The sequence below is a fragment of the Cynoglossus semilaevis genome, chromosome 15, assembly GCF_000523025.1.
Source record: "Cynoglossus semilaevis isolate Cse_v1.0 chromosome 15, Cse_v1.0, whole genome shotgun sequence".
Taxonomy (NCBI): Eukaryota; Metazoa; Chordata; class Actinopteri; order Pleuronectiformes; family Cynoglossidae; genus Cynoglossus; species Cynoglossus semilaevis.
The window spans coordinates 15354297-15376153 of record NC_024321.1 but is presented as its reverse complement, the minus strand read 5'-3'; the positions used below and the strand labels follow the sequence as shown (position 1 = coordinate 15376153).

General features: G+C 40.7%; 1 protein-coding gene across 1 annotated transcript; it reads right to left on the bottom strand.

Moving 5' to 3' along the window:
- Positions 1-4: 4 nt before the first annotated feature.
- Positions 5-19326, bottom strand: nr3c1 (nuclear receptor subfamily 3, group C, member 1 (glucocorticoid receptor)). The gene is made up of 9 exons (XM_017039376.2): positions 18718-19326; positions 16308-17449; positions 5221-5381; positions 4869-4985; positions 4341-4622; positions 3666-3810; positions 2818-2948; positions 2242-2399; positions 5-1654 (listed from the first exon to the last, which is right to left on the bottom strand). The coding sequence occupies exons 2-9, from the start codon at positions 17447-17449 to the stop codon at positions 1502-1504; spliced, it is 2289 nt and encodes a 762-aa protein (XP_016894865.1). The 5' UTR covers positions 18718-19326; the 3' UTR covers positions 5-1501.
- Between the last annotated feature and the right edge of the window lie 2531 nt (positions 19327-21857).

The window sequence follows — 21857 nt, the reverse complement described above, 5'->3', positions numbered from 1 at the left end:
CTTTTTCTTTTTCTTTTTGTGCTTTGATTGTCAAAGTTTTCTAAAAGGTACCGAAATAAACGTATCACTCTGATGCCACTGCTTGGCACTCTTCTTCCCTCTGTACCGTCCGGCACTCGAAGGGTCCCTTCTGTCTGGCAACAGGAATGTGGAATGTGAAAATCACAAATTGTGCCAGTCTTGTGCCAGAAACCAAACCGTTTTCTACACAAAAAGCTACTGCACAAGTTGTTGAGGTTTTTATTGGACAGCCAAACTGCCGGCCACATTGTCCAACTAATGCTCAAAATATCATTACAAGTACTTTGCAACATAACCCAGTCTCTTATACCTGGTTGCCAGACATGTCTCTTGACATGTTTTTCCTTTTGTGTCAATTTTGTCAGTTTAGAACCGTCTGTAGTCTTTTCATAATATCAGGACTGGTTGACCTTGTCACTGGGTGATATTGGAGGGTTAAAAAAACCCATCACCAAATAAGGTTTTGACGGGTTATAAACAGACTTTACGCAGCACTAGAAATGTAAGCCAAATCATGATTAAATATTCCAAAATACTTGAAATTCACTGACGCTTGGTGTAAAAGCAGCTGTAGAAAAGCATTGATTTAGACAAGAAGGAAGTTAATGACTGGAGATGATATTTGAAGCAAACAAGGCACATTATGTTTGTTTTTCCCTTTAACATCAGACCTGTGTAAACCTGGAAGAGGTGGGTTTGTGGTAGTTGTCCTGTAAATGGTTTTGTGTATTAACAGTACAACATAATTCATTTGTTAGTCCTTGATATCGATCAAAAGCGAAGCAGAAAAATGCTCGATGATTTTTTTTTTCTTCTTTCTGTATGACCGATGGCAACGTTTTGATGCCATCATCTAGAAACACTAAAAGAGTAACATACAGTCTAAAAGCCTATTTAAGAGCATGTTAATCGTTAAGCTTTGTCACCATGTCGGGTGACCATGACCTGGAAAAAGTGTATAAACTGTTACAATTTGAAAAATGTAGAAAACAAACAAAACAAAAAAAAACTAATTAGGACCTGTACATACTGTAGATAAAGGTTTCACCTACTTGACATTTTGTTCTGGGTCTGAAAGTAAAAAACCTGAGACGAGATGATGACGGGATGTTAGCCTATTCCTCTGTGTGATTATCTGTTATCTTACAAATATTTCCTACTTGTCGTTATTCACACTACACACTAGACTGTTCAACACTTTGTGCTCACTGTCTGGATCCTACGTCAACTCATCCAGAGTCTCCGTTCGCCGTCTTTTTCCTCCAGGTCCATTAGCCACGGCACAAAGTTGCATAACATCATTCATTCTTTCGCCTCAGATCCTCCTCGATTCCAGGTCATCCTTACCCGCGTTGGGGCTGAGCTTGTAGCGGTAGGTGGTAAGGGAGTTGGGGTAGGTGGTGAGGTGATGTGGTGGGTGTTTTTTTTTTTTTTGTCAACTATATATTTTAAGGCATCATGTCTGTTAGAACGGGAACAGTCATCTCTGGTGAAAGAGGAGAGGTTTGACGCTCCCGGCCTTGAATTTTGGTAACTGGTTGCTGATGATCTCCGCCAGCATCTCTGGGAACTCCACACTTAGGGATTTATTCACAAAGGTGTAGAAGCAGAAGTCGAGCAGTCCTCCAACCATCTGAGGGACGACATGTTGATTAATGTTCAAGTTGACATGTACAAGAAACTGCTATATGTGAAACAGTGGTTCTTAAGGTTTTTTGGCTTGTGACCCGATTCTGACATCACACATTTCTGACGCCCCCAGAGACTTCATTATTTCTAGAATTAGTTTTTGATCATGTTTGTTATTCTGTTTCAAATACAGAGCTGCCAGAGTAGTTCATAAAGATTGATCATGTTTGTTATTCTGTTTCAAATACAGAGCTGCCAGAGTAGTTCATAAAGAGCAGTCACATGATCGCAGCCGTCAATCAAGATCCTTAGTTCAAGATTGTGTGTGGTGTTTCTAATCACAATTTTAAATAGTATAATTTGTTAAAAAATATTTCTATCAGTAATTTTTTTAATCAATTACTAGACATTTCAGGTGACCCAAGGTTGAAAAGCATTTTTTTTATCCCCAAACGTTATTGCACTTTCATAAGGGTGATTATATTTCTTAAGTAATTAATTTGTGCACACAACAACGGGATTATTCACGATACACTTGCACAACAACGGGATTATTCACGATACACACTACTACTTGTGCCTCGTCTGTACCTCGTGCATGGAGTCGAGAAGCTTGGTGAGCTGATAGAAACGCTGCCAGTTCTGGCTGGAGTTCTCCTCGCGCTTCACTATGGCTTTTCCAAGCTCCTTGATGTAGTTCATCCTGATCTCCTCAAACACTGCCTGGCTCTTCAGACCATCCTTCGGCACTGAGGAGAAAAAACAAGAAGTCGATCAAGCTCATTATGTGAGAAAGCACATTTGAAGCCTCATCTGACAATTTTAATCTTAAAATATTTGTATTTCCTTCCCATCACCACCACATTACAACACATTTACTGTTGAGGAACAAAGATATCAGACCATGCCTCAAAATTAACTCAATTGTTGATAGTTAATAATGTAGTGAGCAGTCGGCTGATGATTCGATGACTCATCGTGGCAGCCCTTCTAATTACAGTACATGGAATGAGCACCAATTTGTTTTTATATGCTTCCACCCAACCTGGCATCTGTGAAGACTGACTGCGTGTCAGTAACTGGAATAAGAAAGTGCTTTAATGGTATGCATTGTGTCGGTACAATCAACTGCTAATGTTAGAAAGGCGTGGTCTCTGAGTGTCTCACCTGTGCTGAGCAGCAGCAGGACCTTCATGCACAAGTACTCGTCGTGGGAAACCTGCAACCTGACGAACTCGCTGGAAATCTTCAGCATCATCTCACACTGGTCAGCCATGTAGGGCAGCTTCATCCTCTCCCTGGTACGGTGGGATAGAATTAGGTTAAGTGGAAGACATGTTTCTATTAACACCTAATCTTGGCCATTTATAGTTTGTGCATCAGATGTATTTGCATAACAGAGACGATATTTGAGTGAAATAATAACGCCAATTTTCCCCCTAAGGCTTCACGTTACACACTTTGAGTGAAGTAACAAATATAGCTGTCGTATTCAAATGCTGCCGTTCCCAACAAACAACAGCCTTAATGATGTTCCCTCTGCCCTCAGCTGAAGCACGTTCAGAACACGGTTCACAAATTAAGTCATCAACTCTACAGGAGGATGTGGGGGATGAAAGCTGTTGATGCACACTTTGATTCTCGAGAATTACAACAGTGGGTAGAGGTGATGACAGAGATAAATGAAGCGACGTGTGCATTTTTGCAGACTGAGAAAAAAGAAGCGAGGTAAAAAAAAAAAAAATCATCTGTGTTTTATCGACTGCATATCGCAAAGTACATACATACAAATATATACACACGTATGCATATATTTTTATATGTAATCCATAATATTGTACAGTAATCAGAATACTCAATATATTATTTAGTTGTTGTATTAATAAATCATGTTGACTCTGACTCATGCTACGACGGTTTGGTCACTCTTCTAACAACATGTCAACATCTGGACTGTTATCTACCACACGACGCATATTTGTCATTCACTCAAGTCACAAGTCAGAGATACATACTCGTTAATGACCAGGTCAGGTGCGAAACAGAGCATGTTGCCGTTGCACTGTTGGTAAGATCGCCAGCCCAGACTGAAGGACATGAGGAAGAGCCAGGAGCACTGCAGCAGGGTCATCTGGTCATCCAGGTGCAGCTTCCTGAAACCTGAGTGAGCACGAGAACGTATTATTTTTATTTAGTAATATTCAGTATGGACTACCAGGGCACTTTTTCTAATTGACTGAACATGTAATATTGTGTGGAAAAAAATGTAAATATCATTATGTCGAAAAACTTATTTTTAACCTGGAATTTGTTTTTTTGGACATGTCACATGATCCACCTCCTTTACTGTGACCTGTGACCTCCTGACAGGTCAAGGAGTAAATTAAATGTGAGACATGCTTGCTGCTATTAGTGTTTAGTAAAGTCACACCAGCTCAAAAATATATATACAGTATAAATAAAAATATATATTTGTATTTATATATTACGGTATGTGCCCCACTAAATGGCTATAGCTGAAGTACAGGATATATACGGAGGTCAAGTACAGTCTGTAAAGTCACATCTTTATTGCAGTAACAATATGCACCATAATGGATTTCTCACATCTTACTCTTTTTGCTTTATTTTAAACGTGCAATTTTAATTGTCATCACATTAACGAACATCTGCTTTCACCAATAACTAACCTGGCAGAGCTTTGGCCCACTTGACGGCAGAGACGACTTGTTTGCCGCCCAGTCTGTTCAGGGTTGTCATGAGGCGGGTGGAGGTGATGGCGGTGGTGCTGTCGCAGCCGGCGTAGATGGTCTCCGGCTCGATGGCTTTTAGCAGGGACAGCATGGTGGGAACCAGCTGAGGCAGGCACTTTGGAAGCAGGGCGAGAGGCTCTTCCAGGGGAGGTGTCAGCAACTCGGGCGGGTTGCTCTGCTGCACGCCCTTTAAGCGGTTCATTTTCTTGACTTTTCGAGCTATATGAAGTGGGAAAAAAAAACACATTTGGACAAACTAGAAGAAAAACTGATAACTTGATTTGCGGCTATGCAAACCGTTGCACACTGTATATCCAATAATTACGCCAATTCCACATTGTTCTAACACACAGACAATGCACATGTCATTTAATTGCGGTTAATCCACAGCTACCCTGTGATTAATCAAATACAATAATTCAAAAAAATCAAAAATTGATTTACACTATGTAAATCAATATGTACCTTCCAAGTTCATGCCTGCCACCAGACACTTGCGGAAGCGGCAGGCGGGGCAGTTCTTCCTCCTGATCTTGTCTATAATGCAGTCATTTCTCCCAGCACACAGGTAATTATGCTGCCCTGAGGATTAAAGCACAAGAACATTTCACTGCCACGCATTCTTGATGCTGGGAAATGAAGAAAAACAGTGATGATCCATTTGTCATCACTGTGTATTGAAACTGATTTTTATTTGAGCTCTGACAACTGACATTTAACCACTCTGCCACCATGTGGCTGTGTGACATTTTGGCACATATACAGTACATTTTATTTCAGTGTTAGTGTGAATTGACGGTGTAGTCTGTTTTCGTACCTTCCACTGCTCGCTTAAAGAACACCTTACAGCTGCCGCACGTGAGAACGCCGTAGTGGCAGCCAGACGCTTCGTCAGAGCAAACTTGGCAGATTTTGTGAACGGTGCTTTTCCCCTGACCTGGTGATGCGGAGGAGCCCCCTTCTTGTCTGGAGGTAGAACTGTGGGGGAGAGGATGGAGACAGGAGAGTCAGTGAGAGGCTCTTTACTACAAAAAAACAAAACATTGCATGTACAAATAAAAATTCAAAAGTTGACATAACAGACTACAGTGTTATTAATACACCTTTTTGCTAAATACAGAAACTGCTCTGATTTTCTTTTTAGGAGGTTCAGTCTTAGTTCAGACTTATGGCTTTGCAAAAACATTGCATGTACAAATAAAAATTCAAAAGTTGACATAACAGACTACAGTGTTATTAATAGACCTTTTTGCTAAATACAGAAACTGCTCTGATTTTCTTTTTAGGAGGTTCAGTCTTAGTTCAGACTTATGGCTTTGCAGTAATCCTGTGAATAAATAACTGCACAGAAACACCACACATTCACATCTGTCACTCAGAATCAATGTGTCCTTTGTGCTGGTTCTTCCCCAAACGTTGCCTTCATTCTCCATGTCAAGACGCATGGTTCCATTCTTGGACTCAAAATGGTCAGGAGACCAGTGCGGTCGGACCTTAAATGCAGTTGTGTGTCTTTTATTGCACCGCAAATATTTCCAAGCATGGTTAGTAGACATGCAGTTCTTCAAAACTACCACTAGAGGACACATGGGTTCACAGTCAATGGCAGGGCAATGTGGGCCCGGAGAGATCCACACCCCCTTTCAAGCCAAGTGGCCAAAGCAACAAGAAGCTTACACTGAGACTATATTGATCCTGAGGCCGTGCAACAACAACGTCGGTCCAAGTGTCCACATGTCTGCCACTGCACGGAAAACACACCTTCTTATTTCATGAGGGAAAGTGTGAGCTGTGATTAAGCTAAAGCATGCTAATCTGAGCATGTGAGCCAACTTCACGTTATGTAACAGGAGTTTTTGCAAGAAAGGAGGACCTAGTCATACTTGAGTGGGTGTGGCATCACATGAAAAACTCAAGAGTTAAATAATTGAAAGATTAAGTCCTGAACCCTTTTAAAGCCACATTATTACATATCACTACAGGATTAGGAGCTTTTTTTTTTTTGCATATTAAATGCCCATTTACCTCTTATGACTTCTATTATATAAGACTGTCTGAATTTTTTTGCTCTTTCATTTCCTGACTCAGAGTAGCTGGCAGTCAAACCCTGGACTGGATCAGCTGCAATTCACTGGCCGCCTTCACGGAGGTGTGGTCAGAAATGAAATCTTGTCATCTGTCAACCATGCTGAACAGTGAACAATAAGACGCATGTGTTTTCCAAAAAGTCTTTAAAGAATAAATTCTAACACTGCTGCAATGAGAAGTTTTTTTATGCGCAGCAGATGAGTCATGACAACTTTATGACCTGACAATTTGTCAAGACCGAGTTTACAGTTTTCTTCCACACTGAAGATGCCAAAAAGACAAATACTGAAGTTAAGATTCAGCACGGGAGCAGCTAATGGAAAAACAAACACTGAAGTTAAGATTCAGCACGGGAGCAACTAATGGAAAAACAAACGAGAGTGAATTCTAGGCGATAAAGTAATATATTTAAAATGTGACCATTTCTGTGTGCATTAGATTTACTGATTTATTGTATTTTAATTTGTACAAATCAGAATTTCCACCCTAATATTAAAGCATTGATTTTAAACCTGCATGATAATCACACTTCAGCAGACAAACTGAATGCAATCTTCCATCTAAAAAATCAAATACACTTTTTAATCGATAATTTCTTGAAAGAGTAAAACTAACAGGCGTAGCCTACTCTCCAAGTAAACAGCCCAGGGTAAATATACATGCACAAATACTACAACCATAAATGCGGTGGTGATGACAATGGTGTACCATCTGCCGTGCACAGATGTACACTATGTGAGGTTTTCTCATGCCGCTGCCAATAACACAACACAAACACAGAGCAAAACAAAAGGCCTTCCAGTCCGAGAGGGGAGGGAGGTGGGGTGGCCAGCGCGGTGGACGGAGGAGCCGATGAGTGCTAATGGTGATGATGTCAGAGAGTGTGGGGGAGGGAGAGCATTTTCCAGTTCGACGGCTTTACTTCGACAGCTTTAAGTTACTGGTTCAAATCCAATTACTCCAGCTGCTACTGGTTTTCTGACAAAATAAACAGGACTTAAGTGGCGTCACTGCATCCAAGTCCTGTCCCACAAACCTGAGGGGTCTGAATCACTTTTTTAACGTACAACTCAGCACGCAGAAAAGCTACAAATCGAAGCCGCACAGTGAGACTGAACTATCTCTCTCTCTCTCTCTTTTCTTCTTTTTTTTACACCTTCTCAAGGCCTGTGTGTCTCAGTCAACAGGAAGTTCTTACATTCACCGAGTTAACTATAGGTCAGAGCACAGAAGCCAGAGACAAACGGCCCAAGCTGGGACTCGTCTCTTGAACGGACAAGCGCAGTGCTGAGACGGCGAAGCGCATGTGTTTGCAGCAGTGTGATCAATCAGCATGAGCAAGAACGAGCACGGACAGTTTACACTCCTAGGATAACAGCGATGGCCTAGTGCCCTGCTTAAGAATTCATAATCTGCTTTTAGCTGCGTGTGGGTCAAAAGTAACTTACCAGAACCTTCGTCATTCCCTCAGCTTCTTTGTCACTGCAGCCCAGCAGCTGTTAGGGATCTACGGTTGCCCTGTGCAGTTATTTTATAAAAACTATAGTTGAAACCACAAATCATTCAAAACATGTTTTTGTTTCACTGCTGTTATGGCTTGGACAATGAATTGCATGAACTAAAACCAACTAATATTCATGTATAAAACAATAAATCAAACAGTGAAAATATTTATTTAGCACTGAAAACTGACATTCTAAAAATGCACAATATAAAATATTACAGAACTCTAAATCACATATTTTACTGTCATAAAACCTGAATATGCTACAAGCCACCGCTGAAAGGTTTTTGAAACACAAAGTGGACGGATCAAGTGCAGCTTTAAGGATGAACAGATGATTCTGACTGGCAACCGTTTCGACTTGCGTCACAAAAACGTCCTGTTATGGTCATGTTATTTACTGTAAGGAGGTTGATAGTCTTGACTTTACTTTTGGATATTAGGAAACTGTACAAAGTGTGATCAATGTGTTGTTTTGCTGTTTTTGTTTTTTGAAAATATATACGACAATATTTCTAAGCATTTTCAAAAGGTGAATTGAAAGGTGAAATGAAAATTGGTAACTTTCCAGTAACTGATTGTTCCTTCTGCAAATCTGACACGTTAAAGGAAAATAATTCATCATCATGATGCCCAGAGGTTTCCTAGCCAAAACAACTTTATAATCTGGAAAGTCCATTTTGGACACTTTGTCTGCACTGTGACAAACTTTTACTGCAACTGACACCCACCCAACACGATTAATCAATGTTTAAAGGGGGAAAAAAACAACCCTTAAACGTATTATTGGCATGAGTTTCAGAACCTTGTATAATCATCTCCTCATCGTTATCCAAACTGTTTGCATGAAGGAGAGACGAAGCACAGGAGAAGCAGAAGGAAGTGCCTCCTTCCTGAGGTAAGAGTCACAGAAATAGAAAAGGGAATTGGTCTGCACGGGCTCCGTCAAAGTTGTAGGCAGAAAAACAACAGAGCTTCTACCAGGGCAGAGCAAAAAATGGACAGACTGGGTTTGTCCGACCAAAGACCAAAAGGAGCGTTACTAAAATATGATTTTTTTTGAGTGAATTGAGTTCCACTGCAGATGGTAGCAGTACAAGATGGTGATAACGTATTGTTAATAACAACATTTTGCTCTGCTTTGACTGTGACTTTGCTGCTGACACCTGACTCTCATCAACAGTGAAATACAGCTCTGGTCCAATCAGCTGAGCTGGCAGATGTTTCTGTGTTGAGAAACATCTGAGGTTCCTATTATTCTGAAACGTACAATTTACCTGCACTTACTCATATTCATCTAACTCATTAGATGTTACTTTTCTGTGCTTTCAGATGAGATGAACGTTCCCACAATGGGGTTTTGTCCATGTTAAATGCAGACAGTTTTACAAAACTGACAACAGAACTAAATACGAGGAAAACTGACTTTTCTGGATAAACATTAAAAAATGCAGCATTGTGCATTAAACACATCTAGCTGTATTTTGTTTTCAGGAACATTTAGTCGCAGAGATGTCTGGCACAGAATTGAGATGCTAATTGTGGTTTTCTTTTAATTGCAGTAAAGTAGGACTTCTGCAAAGCTGCAGCTCTACGTATATAGTTAATGATTTAAGATGCCAAGTTTATGAACCAAAATGAGATACAACAGCGCACCACCTGGTAGCAGACATTAGGGTGTTGTTAATTTGACTCAAATGGTATGAAAACTATGTTTACCTTGAAGGTGCTGCCTTTTCTGTAGACCAAATTAAGTCATAATTAATGTTTCAATTGTTCAATTATTAAGCACTGATTAGAGTGTTACACAACTACATAATTAGCCCTTGTATTGTCAAAGAGGGAGAGGCAAGCGACAGATTCTTTGATTATTACTGGATGATGTATAACTTCACACAGTCAAGGTGAAGCAGAGTGGATGAACCATCTGTTACAATGACATGAAGCACGTCAAAACAAACTTTTTTTTGGTTATAAACTACAATGACATGAAGCACGTCAAAACAACCTTTTTTTTTGTTTTTTTGGTTATAAATGAGTTGTTATTTTGTTATTTATAACTCCAGTCATGTGACTTGGTCAAAACTAGTTTCTTCAAGAAACAAGGAATACATTTACTCGAAGTCTGGAGTGAAACAGTCAAGTCTCAACCCTCCATGTACTTTAAAGAGCCACAGGGTGCAGGCCGGAAAGACTGGCTAATGAGGTGATACAGATGTAAGCCATCTCCAACAACACGTTGTTTAGGATGAGAAGAACGACCAAAGAGAAAGAGAAAAATGTGCACACACAATTGAAAAACCAATCAGCTACAACTTCCCCTGGATATAAATAAAGTGGATCCATTAGATTTTTCACTACCTACCAGGTCTATTTTATCCAACTTAATGTTTACATTCATACACGTTCTTGTTACTGAGAGAGAAAAAAAAAAAAGTACCGAGAGTAATTTCTTACTGAAGGGATAGATTTTTTTTAACGATTTTTAAGGTAATTTATTAACTATATTTGGCATACTATAGCATTAAGTCAACATTAGATGCACAACATTCAAAATGACCACCGCCGTTTAACTACCCTTTAAACAGTGACTTTAAGAATCTTAATGATTTACAACCTCCACTCTCAACACACATAAACCTGTTGGCAGCAACAGCAGCCATCCTGCTGTGTTTGTGGTATGTCAAAAAATAAAAATCTATTACATATTTTACAGTCTTTGCAGGCAGTCTCTACCACAACCTCTGCCACTGAGCCTGTTATTTTAAGCTCGTAAAGTGGTGACGGCAGTGGAGCTGCTTGCGCTCTAACCAGGACTACGGGCGACCCACAATTAAGTATTGATGAGCACAATCATATATGATCGTTTAATTATACGTCAATGTGTCTCAATGACGGTGAACGAGATTGACGTCACTGGACATGACGTCATTATCAGACAAATCTGCAAACATGAAACAGCGAAACAGTTTGATAAGGCTTCTGCATGCTGACTTCGCACGTTACATTTCTGCAACATTACCTCAATCTTACACAACCTTGGCATTAGACGTCAACACTGAGGTGAAAAACTGTCACATCTGCGTGCAACGCCAACAAAAACAACACATATCGGTCTAAAATCTCACACAAGTACTCAGGAGATTGACCGCACTGACTTGTGGCACCGTGATGACATTTGGTTAGACAACATCTAAAGAAACCAACGTTTTTGACAGTGTCTTAATTTATTCACTAAGACATTTAAGGTCCAAAAATGGCCCTGAAGGCACAGCCAACAACAAGGCTTTGTCCCTTTATTTATGTGTAATTGTCAAACCTCTTCCAGTAGCAGCTTCGTTTGTAGCCCCGAGCTTCAACTGCTGCTTAACTTATGGTATGAAGTTAGACTACAAAAGCAAATCTAACTCATGGCCAAGCACGCGAAAAAAAAACAAAAAACACAGACTCAAAGGATTTGTGTTTCCATAACAGGAGCTATTAGTGATCCTGTGTAGGTAGGACGTGGTTTTCATGGCCTGTGAAATGAATTACAGGCTTGCAGCGGCTTCTGTGTACATAGCAGCAATGACTTCTGCAGCGTACAGCTAGTCTTAGGAGGAGCCCACTCCCAAAGTTTAACTTTGCTGACTCGACGACTGTACACCAAAGTAAACAGAACATCACAAGGAACACAATGACACCCATTTTAAACCTAACCTCAATATACAGGTTTGTTAGAAGCCCGTTCAGAGTCAAAACACTGCACAGCAAAGTAAATATAAAAATACACACACACAATAAAACAGCCAAAGCTGTGGTTACTGGGGAATGCAGCAATAATACAAAAGAGACAGGAATGGTTGGCATTTTATCTGCTGTGCTCATTCAGTGCCAGCTGTGGAGAGGCGGGAGGGAAAGTAGGTCAGCAAAATGAGACTCTCATGAAAGTATTCTGTAAAGCGCCTCCTCGCTGCCTGCCGCTGCGCAAAACTCAACCACATGTATACACAGGCGCACACCTACACACTCATGCTCCATACAAAGAGACAAAAGTGCTGCATGTCCCATACACACACAGGCGAGATGATAGAAGGTGATTTACAGCTGCTGAAAACTAATGCTGACAGTCGAGGTCTTTGCCCTTGGTGGCAGGAAGTAAAAGCACTGTGAGAGAGGGAGGGAGAGAGAAGAGGGTGGGGGGCAAGAGAGAGGCAGAGAGAATGTGAGACAAGGAGACAGAGGTGTGGGAGGGGTGTGCCAGAGCATGACTGTACTAAAATGGAACTCCTGCCAAACCTTTTACAGACAAAACCAGAACCAAAACCAAGGGCTGACACTCCGTACACTCACAATGGGCTTTTGTTGCTAACAAATACTTAAACTCACTGGCACAGTGTTCATGAAAAAAAAAATCTGTATTTACAAGGATAAGTAAAAGAATGAAAATGTATGAATCAGAAAACTTCTTTTGGGACTTCATTTATTCATCTTCTACTGTCAAATCTTTTTTTAGGGTTGTTGGAGGGGGCTGGAGGGTCAGGAGCCAATCCCAGCAGTCACTGAGCGAGGGTAGGGCTACACCCCGCTCTGTTTGCCCATCTATCACGGGGCAATGTATAGAGACGACAAGAGCCGTTCACACACCCTGACAAGGAGTCAATGATAATTCCACTTTTCTTATGAAGTTTTTTTTATAAAAGTTTTTTTTTTCAATTATTAAAATGCTATAGTTGGCCATTTAAGAATAAAAAAAATTGTACTAGCTGTGCAGTACTATTATATTATATACATATAGTATTATATATAATTATATATATTTTATATTCTAAAATATCTATGGTGGGTTTTTTTTGTATTGGATGACAATAGCCCTCCAATAAAATGATGGCAGCAGTGGTCCGTCCAGTGGTTTGAGTTGGAGAACCCTGTTCTAGGGACTGTTTAATTTGGGCCTTGTATCAGAGATCGCGAACCCTAATGGCTTACTTAACTTTAACTTGACCCATGGCTGAACTCTACACACTGAGGTGAACCAATCATTGGCAGAGGAGGAAATGCCACACTTTAAAGTTACGTAACACAGACGTAGGAAACACAATTTGAGGTGTCATAGTATTTCACTGGAAAATGTGGTTTAATGAAGCCAACTCATTTCAAATTATTACGTGGGTGTGCATTTCCCAAAACAGAGAGAGAGCAAAGCCAATTCTGAGAAAAAAAAGTGTTTCCTTGTGTAACCAGTTATTTGAGACAATGCATAAGAGACTGTGTAACCAGTTATTTGAGACAATGCACTAAAACATTATAAAACTATGTTGTTGGTACTTATCTATTGTCAACCACTCATCCAAATCAGATGAATGAGGTAGCAGCTCTAGCAAAGAGGCCCAGAATTCCCTTTCCCGGCCATCTCCCTGATGGTATCTTTACCAGATGTTCTAACCACCTGGTTCCTTCTACACAAAGCCCCAGCAATTCTGCTTTGCGTCTCTCCCAAATGACAGAGTTTCTCTCTTAAACTATAAGGGAGACTCAAGCCACACTGAGGGGAAAACACTATTTTGACTTTTTTTGTCTCACTGTCATGACTAGTGTCTTATAATCATTGACCAGGGTGGGAACCAAAAAGCCTGACCTTTTGCCCAGTAAGGGAGGTCGGTGGCCAAAGGTTTAGCAGGTGAAATAAGAGTAGTCATTTTTCTAAGCCACGTCAGATCAGGAACTTTGTGGATTCAAGGTCACAGGAGCTCAAGCAGCATGGAGAAAAAAAGCACCAGAGCTTGAGAAGCTGGAGGACTCAGGTGACCTGATGAGAAACCACCTGAGCCACTGCAACTCAGTATTCAGCTGACTTCAAACCACTAAAGTTAAAACACGAGGTCATTTTAATAACCACTGCACGGCGCTCATGTGTACGGGAATAATAAATAATCAAAAACAATCGGTCCGAGCCTTACAAAAATGATGTGAGGTCAAATTACGTCCACGTCACACTTGTATGACACGCAGGTGCGTGCATATCCCATGATAACAAAACCATAACGTGACCCAAATCACGCAATAGTTAAAACATTAGGTGTATCCCATAATGGTCAGCAGACATCAGGATGACTTTCAGAGAGGTGTGACAACAGGATTAACTACTACTTATGAAAACAACGCAAACATAATTCCCTCCATTATTTCCCTCACTGAAACGACAGTCGGCGCATGTCAAGGCTTTGAAGAGTTTACTCCCTCGCAAGGAGTACACAGGTGTGAATGAAGAGGCGCAAACAAACATCCTTTAAACACACGTCCCGAAGCCCTTGTGAAGACTTTGAAACTGCTTCGTAACAGGGCCTCACAGCCACAGAAACAGATTCACCACAAAGCTGCACAGGCAGGGAAAAAACATAAATGAACAAAGGGCACTTTGTGGGGTCGGGTGGAGTCCAAGACTTGACTGAATGGGGACTAAGTCGAAAGCAATCACAGTCGATATTAGAATTCAGCTGAAAACACATGAGCGAGTCAGTAAGGCGAGCGGTCTTTCCCCACATCTCTGCACAGGAATTATTTCCTTCCCACAGTAGAGACTGTGTAAATGCCACAATCCATTCATCCTTTTATTGTTCAATGGACTCCTGCTGTTTGGGGGCAGAGCTACTTCCTATTTTTGGGATATAGTAGCTGAAAGGATTGAAAAGATTTTCCAAAATTATAATCTGCAACATCTAGGTAAATATACAAGCTGAAATAAAAAGGACATCTGCTGAAGACAAACAACAAGGTCAGGATATATAATAAACACCACAGTGGCTCAGGCACGTCCACTTGGAAGGGAAAAAAAAATCACTCATGTATAAAAAGTGGAGGGTCAATGAAGCAAAAATAATGAGGCTTAAAGCCTCAGGATGGCGTGACTCAAAGTATTTGGATTGATACTCAGCACCACATACCTTATAAAAACCTGGGCTTATCAAAACATAACAATCTGGGTACTGAGAAGGTTCAAGTACACAACAAATAAATGTACAAAACAGGGCTTTAAATGTAAAAAAAAAAAAAAAAAAATTACGAACAAAGTTAAGGCTCTTAGAATAACGTAAAAGGTTTGCGTCTCATTTCTCATTTAATTTCTATGACATTTTTGTTACATCCTGTCCTTATCACCGCTGTTATGTCTCACTTTTTCTTGCACAAATCAATATTATGGAGGACATCAAACATTCCTCACCTAATCACCTATGGATGCCGCACGCCCCACAATTGTAATACTCAACCTTGTACAATCACAACACTAACACTGTGAGCACAGTAATCACAAATGTTTGGTATGTAGCAGAAGTCGGAGCAGACTGTGGTGTATTTAATTAACGCTCGTCTCCAGGATGTGGAGGGTGATCAACACTCTCCTACTCCTTACTAAAGTTTTAAGAATGAAAAGCTCTGAAAATAAACAAACAACGGAGTCAAATAAACTGTGGTTCAAACAAACAAACAAACAACAGGTTTAATTAAGGATATGGAAGTTGTCAGTGTGTTTCAGGAAAACCAAAACACATTGAGCCTGACATTTCAAAGTACCATTTCTCAACATCTTCAACATGCAGCTTAACTGGTAATAAAAGTCAGCCTGGTGATGTAAAAAAAAACTGTCATATCCTACAAATATTTAAATTTGTATTAATTCTATTATTATTTTAATTCATATTAAAAATCTATATTAAATTGATTGAGAGAAAAAAAACTACAGGACTTTCCAGCTTTAACCACAGACCTTATGAAACTGAGAATCTTATCTAAGCTATCTTTTGTAGCTATCATTTTGACAAACAAACCAACCAATTTGTGAAGAAAAAAAAATGACCACAGATTTCAACACAATTTGCAACACATATCATCGTTATCAGGCAGTGCAACACATTGGAGGCTGCTTTTACTGACACTGCAAAATCCTGCAATGATCTGTGCGTCCACACTGCGGCTTTATATTTAATTTTTTTAATGTAGCACTGTTGTATATTCTTTTATTATGCTGTTGTTGTGTACAAATCGTGAGGAATCGTGCAAATGTTTCAGAGCACCTTCTGGTCTGCCATGTCTTTACTGTGCACAGAACAATAAGCCTGTCAAATCTTGCATGTAGGAAAGATTGTAATCAGCATTTAAGTTCAAGGTAAAAGTTTGAATTGCACTGGCTCCATGCATGGTTGAAAAAATGGAGCAAAATAGCCAGTCTACCACCGGAAACAAACATTAACGGGGTAGATTTTAGCTCATGCTGGCGAAGTGAAAATAGATGCTGAGGTCATACTTCACCGCTGACCTCTGCTTTTGTTTCTTACCTTGCAAAAGTGGTGGGGAAGGTGGGTGAGCTGGAGAAAGATTCATTGCCTCTTGGCAAAACCGAGCCGTTTCCAACGTCCTGGACTCTATTCCAGGTTCCACTAATTGTCGTCACTGGAAGAATAAATTTGGACACTGGCTTCTGATCCTTATGCTGCTGAGCGTCACTGCTGCTGGGGCTGACTCCAAAGTGGTAGCTTGGTCCTCCTGATGTGCTGACCCCACAGATGGAAACGGGATTTGAGCCACTAATTTGACAATGACTCTGTCCAGTAGATGTCTTCTCCTGTTTGATCACACCCGGGGTGCAGAGCTGAATTATGTCAGGATCTTTCTCTTCCTTTACAAATGGAGACAAAATGGTCGGAAAAGTTGTGGGGGAAGTGTTGGTGGACAGGCTAGTGCTGGACTGAACCGGACTACTCATTATGCTGCCACTGATAGCAACGGAGACAGAGCTACTTCCAATGTTGCTCTCGAGCATGGCAGGTTTAATATCTCTGTCTGAGCCAACATCCCCAAGAAGGGAATCATCTGCCAGTGTTGACAGGAAGGCATCGTCGCCAACATAAAAATCTGAGGGGGATCCAGTGAGATCAAAGTCCTGGAGAAGGTCTAGGGCATTTTCACTGAACAACTTTTGGCTTACTTCAAGGGGATCAATCATATCTTGGTCTCCCTTATCCATTGAGAAATCCTCTGTTCTCATTGGGAAAAAGTTAGGATCTGATCCCCCAATAAGTGAATCCATGGAGGACTGGGTAATGTCTACTATACTGCCCTCAAACTGAGGCAAAGTATGGCTTAGGGTCTGAAGTCCAAATGTGGTGGATGTCTGTATCGGGCGTGACTGCTGCCGTTGAATTCTCGGATCTTTCGTCAACAAGGGTCCAAGTGTGGCGTTGGCAGTGATGGGGGAGAGCTCCTGTGGAAGGGGGCTATTGCTGAGGCCGTTTGGTATCTGTCCTGGCTGCATTAATGGGCTGGGAGGAAGAGCGATGGTTGCAGCAGAGGAGATGGGCATAGCAGTGTGAGGAGCCACTTTCAGCAGACCTCCCACCTCAGGGCTTTCAGTGTAGACCAACTTGGTTAAATGGTCATCTCTTCTGTATGTGATCTTCTTCACTCCACCTTTGTCCATCTTTGCATTTTGGTGGAGACACAGACAAGGATAAGGATAAACAGATAATGCAACAACATCCAATAATTTCTCTGTCTCTTCACACTGTACCGTCTCCCCTACTGTTATATAGCCTAAAGTTATGCATGTGACATGATCACATGATTTTTTTTTTCCAAAACTGTGCCCATAAATGAAAATATTTTGTACAATGCACAGAAGAGGTCGACCAGTTTATATAATGGAGCATTTTTTTATTTTTTTTATTTGAGGATCGAGGATCCTTATATCTGATCAGTTAAAGGCATTGTCGGGTCGAATACCGGCCCAAACTGTGGAGTGCTAAACAAACGCTAAAAAAACTCCCCATGTGCAGCCTCACCTACTGCTCCAGTTTAATAGATGGGTTAAATACAGAGGGAGATTTTGTTTCAAGTATATGCACAGTGATAAACAAAGTCACGTCTTTAACAGTGACAATTCATCAATTATTTGATGCAAATTCCTTTGAAAATGACCACTAATGGACCACATTCATTGTCTGACCTCTATTTAACAATGTGCATGGACAGTATCACACTGGTCTTTGAGTGCAATAAAGTGTTGATACAGTTTCTACCCTGGGTTTTAAATTAAGGTTAATTTAGCCGAGAAGAGTATTTTCTTTTTATTATTATTATTTTTTACAATTTTTTCCTGCTGCAGGACAATTAATAATTGTTACTCTAACTGTTCTACAGCCTTACGAGGTTGACCACGTTGCAACATTGAGATCTGAATGCACAAAATATGAATTAGCGGAAAGCTAGTGCGTCACGGTGCAATTTAATTTAAAACCGTCCATGCACAATGCAGGAAAACTACATGTAGGTCAATGTAAAAGATTGCAGTGTTGATGTGCCTGCCCCCCTGCGCGCCCATGACAGCAAATGCAGCTAACTGCGGTACACAGTTGAATGCTACATCACAGCAACAACCACACTGTGGTGTTCAAATGTCACTGTGTGTGTATGCGGGTCAATTATTTTGTCAGGAACGCCACAAATCAATTCCAATTCTAACGACCTTCACAACAATTTAAAATAACATGCTAACATTGTTGACCTGCTACTTAGCATTGTAGCTAACACTTACAGTCACTGCGTGCTTACATTTACACTAGACAGTCGTTGACAGCATGGGGGCTATAATAGCCATTACAACTGAACGCATTGGTGCCAAAAGCGCAATAATGCTATTCTAAACTCACCAGTATATCCTGTGCATTGTGTATGCAGGCGTTGACTTACCCTTGAAATGGCTGGTTGTTTATAAGCGTCCACAGGTCGTTTGTCAACATTGTTTTGGTTTAAAGTGGCAGTTTCTCTACAGCAGCCAACACTGACTCAATGTTTGTTAAGAACGTGTCTCCTCGACGCGACGTGCCCCCGTCTGCATGGCGAGACAAAAAAACAAAACGCCCTCAGAGTAGAGTGGGTTTTTACTGCTTATCTGTCTGCCAGTGCTGCGAAGATCTCAACCGTCACCAAAAACCGCGTCGAACTGACTCAGACAGTGTTAATTCACAGCTAGCCATTAAGAAAGTAGGCGCTAACCTCCAGGAAAAACATCAGCCTACAAAATGGAGAACAGGGAGAGAAGAAGCCCGAGCCGCGGCTGTGACTCTCACAACACGCAGCGACATCTGGTGGATGAAACGTCTCGCTACAGAGAGTGTCAATTAGAAGAACAGAAAAATAAAACATATTTAGGTTATAGAGAAAAATAACTAAATAGACGACAGACAGATATATAGACGATGACATAAACAACAGACAAATAAATGAGAAAATTCGAGGCTTAAATACGGAGCTTGTTTTGTTCTGTTCTGTTTTTGTGCACTGAGGTTTTGCATGAAGTTAACTATCTGCTCATGACTGAATGTACCATAATCTACAACATTTGATGATGCGATCTTAATCAGAATACAAGCATTTTTCTCCAAATGTCTTGACTTAACATTTCATTCCTGAAGAAGCCGTTTTTGCCGTCCTTTATCTACTGTAATGCCCTGGCTAATAGTGTTTGACCTGGAATGAGGAGCAACCAGAGAAACCTGAGCAGAATAACTGGAAGTGATGTGCATGAGAAAAAGGGCTTTAAACTGATGCACTAGAAATATGATCTACACATCCCTTTTAAAGATACCTGTGGGGTCATGATCATGGACCACCCCACGGCCTCCATGATTGATATTTTCACCCAGAATTAAGGGTTTCTGGAACACCAGAACTTGCTATCTATTAAATTTACAACAGCAAAGGCGTATTAAAAAAAAAGAAAAAAGAATTGGACTCCAGTTGCTTGCCTTGCCATGTTATGAGCTAATAGGTTTGAACTCAAAAAGCGATTTGGGACTGAACTGTTTAGGTCAGTCTTTAATACAAAACCTGATAAAACCCCACTTGCTATTACAACATGGTTGAGGTTTTCTTGCTTCATGTTCAGCTGGGACCCATTTGTATTACATTATTCATGCCAGAGTTGTATGAAATCCAACCCTGTCCAAATGATAGACTCTGACCTGAGAGGAGTGGATGAAGAGGAAATAAAACAAAGGCAGGAGGCAGGGAATCGGCTCTAATGGGAGGATGAGTGCGATGAATAAGAAAGAGGCTTTAAAGCACATATGGGAGGACAGTCGTCCTCAAGCAATAGCTGAGTAATAAACTGAAGGGTTTACTTAGCAAGTCCAACACACATTGTGACCTAAACAACTGTAGAATAGTAGCATTGGAATCAACGGTGTCAAATGATGTAAAAAAAATATATTATTTTTATTTTCACCCTGTAGAAACTGCTCCCACCACATCTCTCTATATTACTCATAAAATAAGTGCTGTATGTATGTTCACTGTTGCTCCAAATCTCTGTGAATCCCACTCAGACTCCCGCGGCTGCTTAGCAACCTGCTCGCAACAAAATATAGTCAGAATTAAGCGGACAAAGCGTGACCACTGCCTCCTCGAAACCACCAGTGAAGGGCGTCACGCCTCTCTCTCTCTCTCTCTCTCTCTCTCTCTCTCTCGCTCCATACCACAGGCCTGTGATTTATAAGCACAACTGATAAGCACAACAACTGATACAACAAACAAAACAGACTGAGCCTCACATCTATGTGCACCCGCCCCTCCTCAAGAAATTTTAATTCCTTTTTCAAGTGTTCCAACTGCCTTGATATAAACAGGCAACAACAATCTTTGAACTTGTGAGTTTTCTAATTTTTTGACTGAACAAAATCCTCTGATCATTTGAGATGGTGTTCAATAACCTCCTGGTCTTGATGGTCTTCACATCACGGACCCAGCAGATTTCCACTGGTTTTTCAAAACATCACGGACCCAGCAGATTTCCACTGGTCAGTATATCATCCAGGACTGAAGTGGTTTTTCAAAACTTTTACAGAAACGGCAGACTGTGTGGGCTTTCATTTTGGATGCTTCTCATAGATTTTTTTTTATTCTCAGTCTCCTGCCCTCCAGGCCAAAGAGAGCTATTTTTCCCCCACATAATCATCATCACCCTCATCATCGTCATCACATTGTCAACCTTCCCTGGGTTATCTTTAGCACACACTATTTCAGCATTGTAAGATAGTTTTATTCTGTAACCTCACCGTCCATTTCTGTTCTGGTCATTAGTGACTGTTTGTTTTGACTCTCAAAGCATCAACAGTTACTTCAGGGTTTCTGGATTCTGGATCTCTGGACTTTTTAGTCCAGTTCTTGACACTGGGGTTTCAGTAGCCTTGTATCTAACCATATCACCACATGTACGGCATGTTATTCTAAAACATTTTCCCATGTGAAAGATCAGAATGTGACTAGACATAATCGGTTTGTTTTTTGGATGGATAATTTGGTTAGTCCTTACAAGGCTAATGACTTTGACCTTGGCATTGAGTTCGGTGGGGGGGCTTCTTTAAAGTCCTGTTTGCATGTCTGAAAAGACCTGCCTTAGCCACAATTACATAAATAATTTAAGATTTGTGAATGTTTGAAATGATAAAAATAAAAATACATTAGTGATCAAAATGATGAAAATTGTGTTTTTAGTGTAAAACCCCTGCAAACCCCATGCTTTATTTTAAAATGCGCTGCCTTTATATCATAACGGTGTGGTGGCCCCAGATCTGTCCATGGTGCTGAAGAAGGAATCCAGTCAGTCGAGTCGATATTTAAAGGATCGGGTTCCATATACGCTTTCAGTGTTACGTGAACGAAGTGATTCTGGTGTTATCACCTATTCACTGACTCCAAGTGTCACCTGTGTTTGACTTTATTTAATTCCCACGTCCAGGGTTTGTTTCACATAAACAAAGTTAAAGATTTTAAACCGTTCTACCTGCCTGTGCTAAGCTTCTCTGACTGCCGATGAGCCTCTGAGCAAG

Excerpts from the sequence above, each read along its gene's own strand:
- nr3c1 (XM_017039376.2), bottom strand. The coding sequence starts at position 17,449 with ATGGACAAAGGTGGAGTGAAGAAGATCACATACAGAAGAGATGACCAT. Across the intron at positions 3,811-4,340 it reads GTGGGCCAAAGCTCTGCCAG|GTTTCAGGAAGCTGCACCTG; the intron begins GTTAGTTATTGG and ends GTGCTCACTCAG. Across the intron at positions 2,400-2,817 it reads CCTGCTGCTGCTCAGCACAG|TGCCGAAGGATGGTCTGAAG; the intron begins GTGAGACACTCA and ends TTTTCTCCTCAG.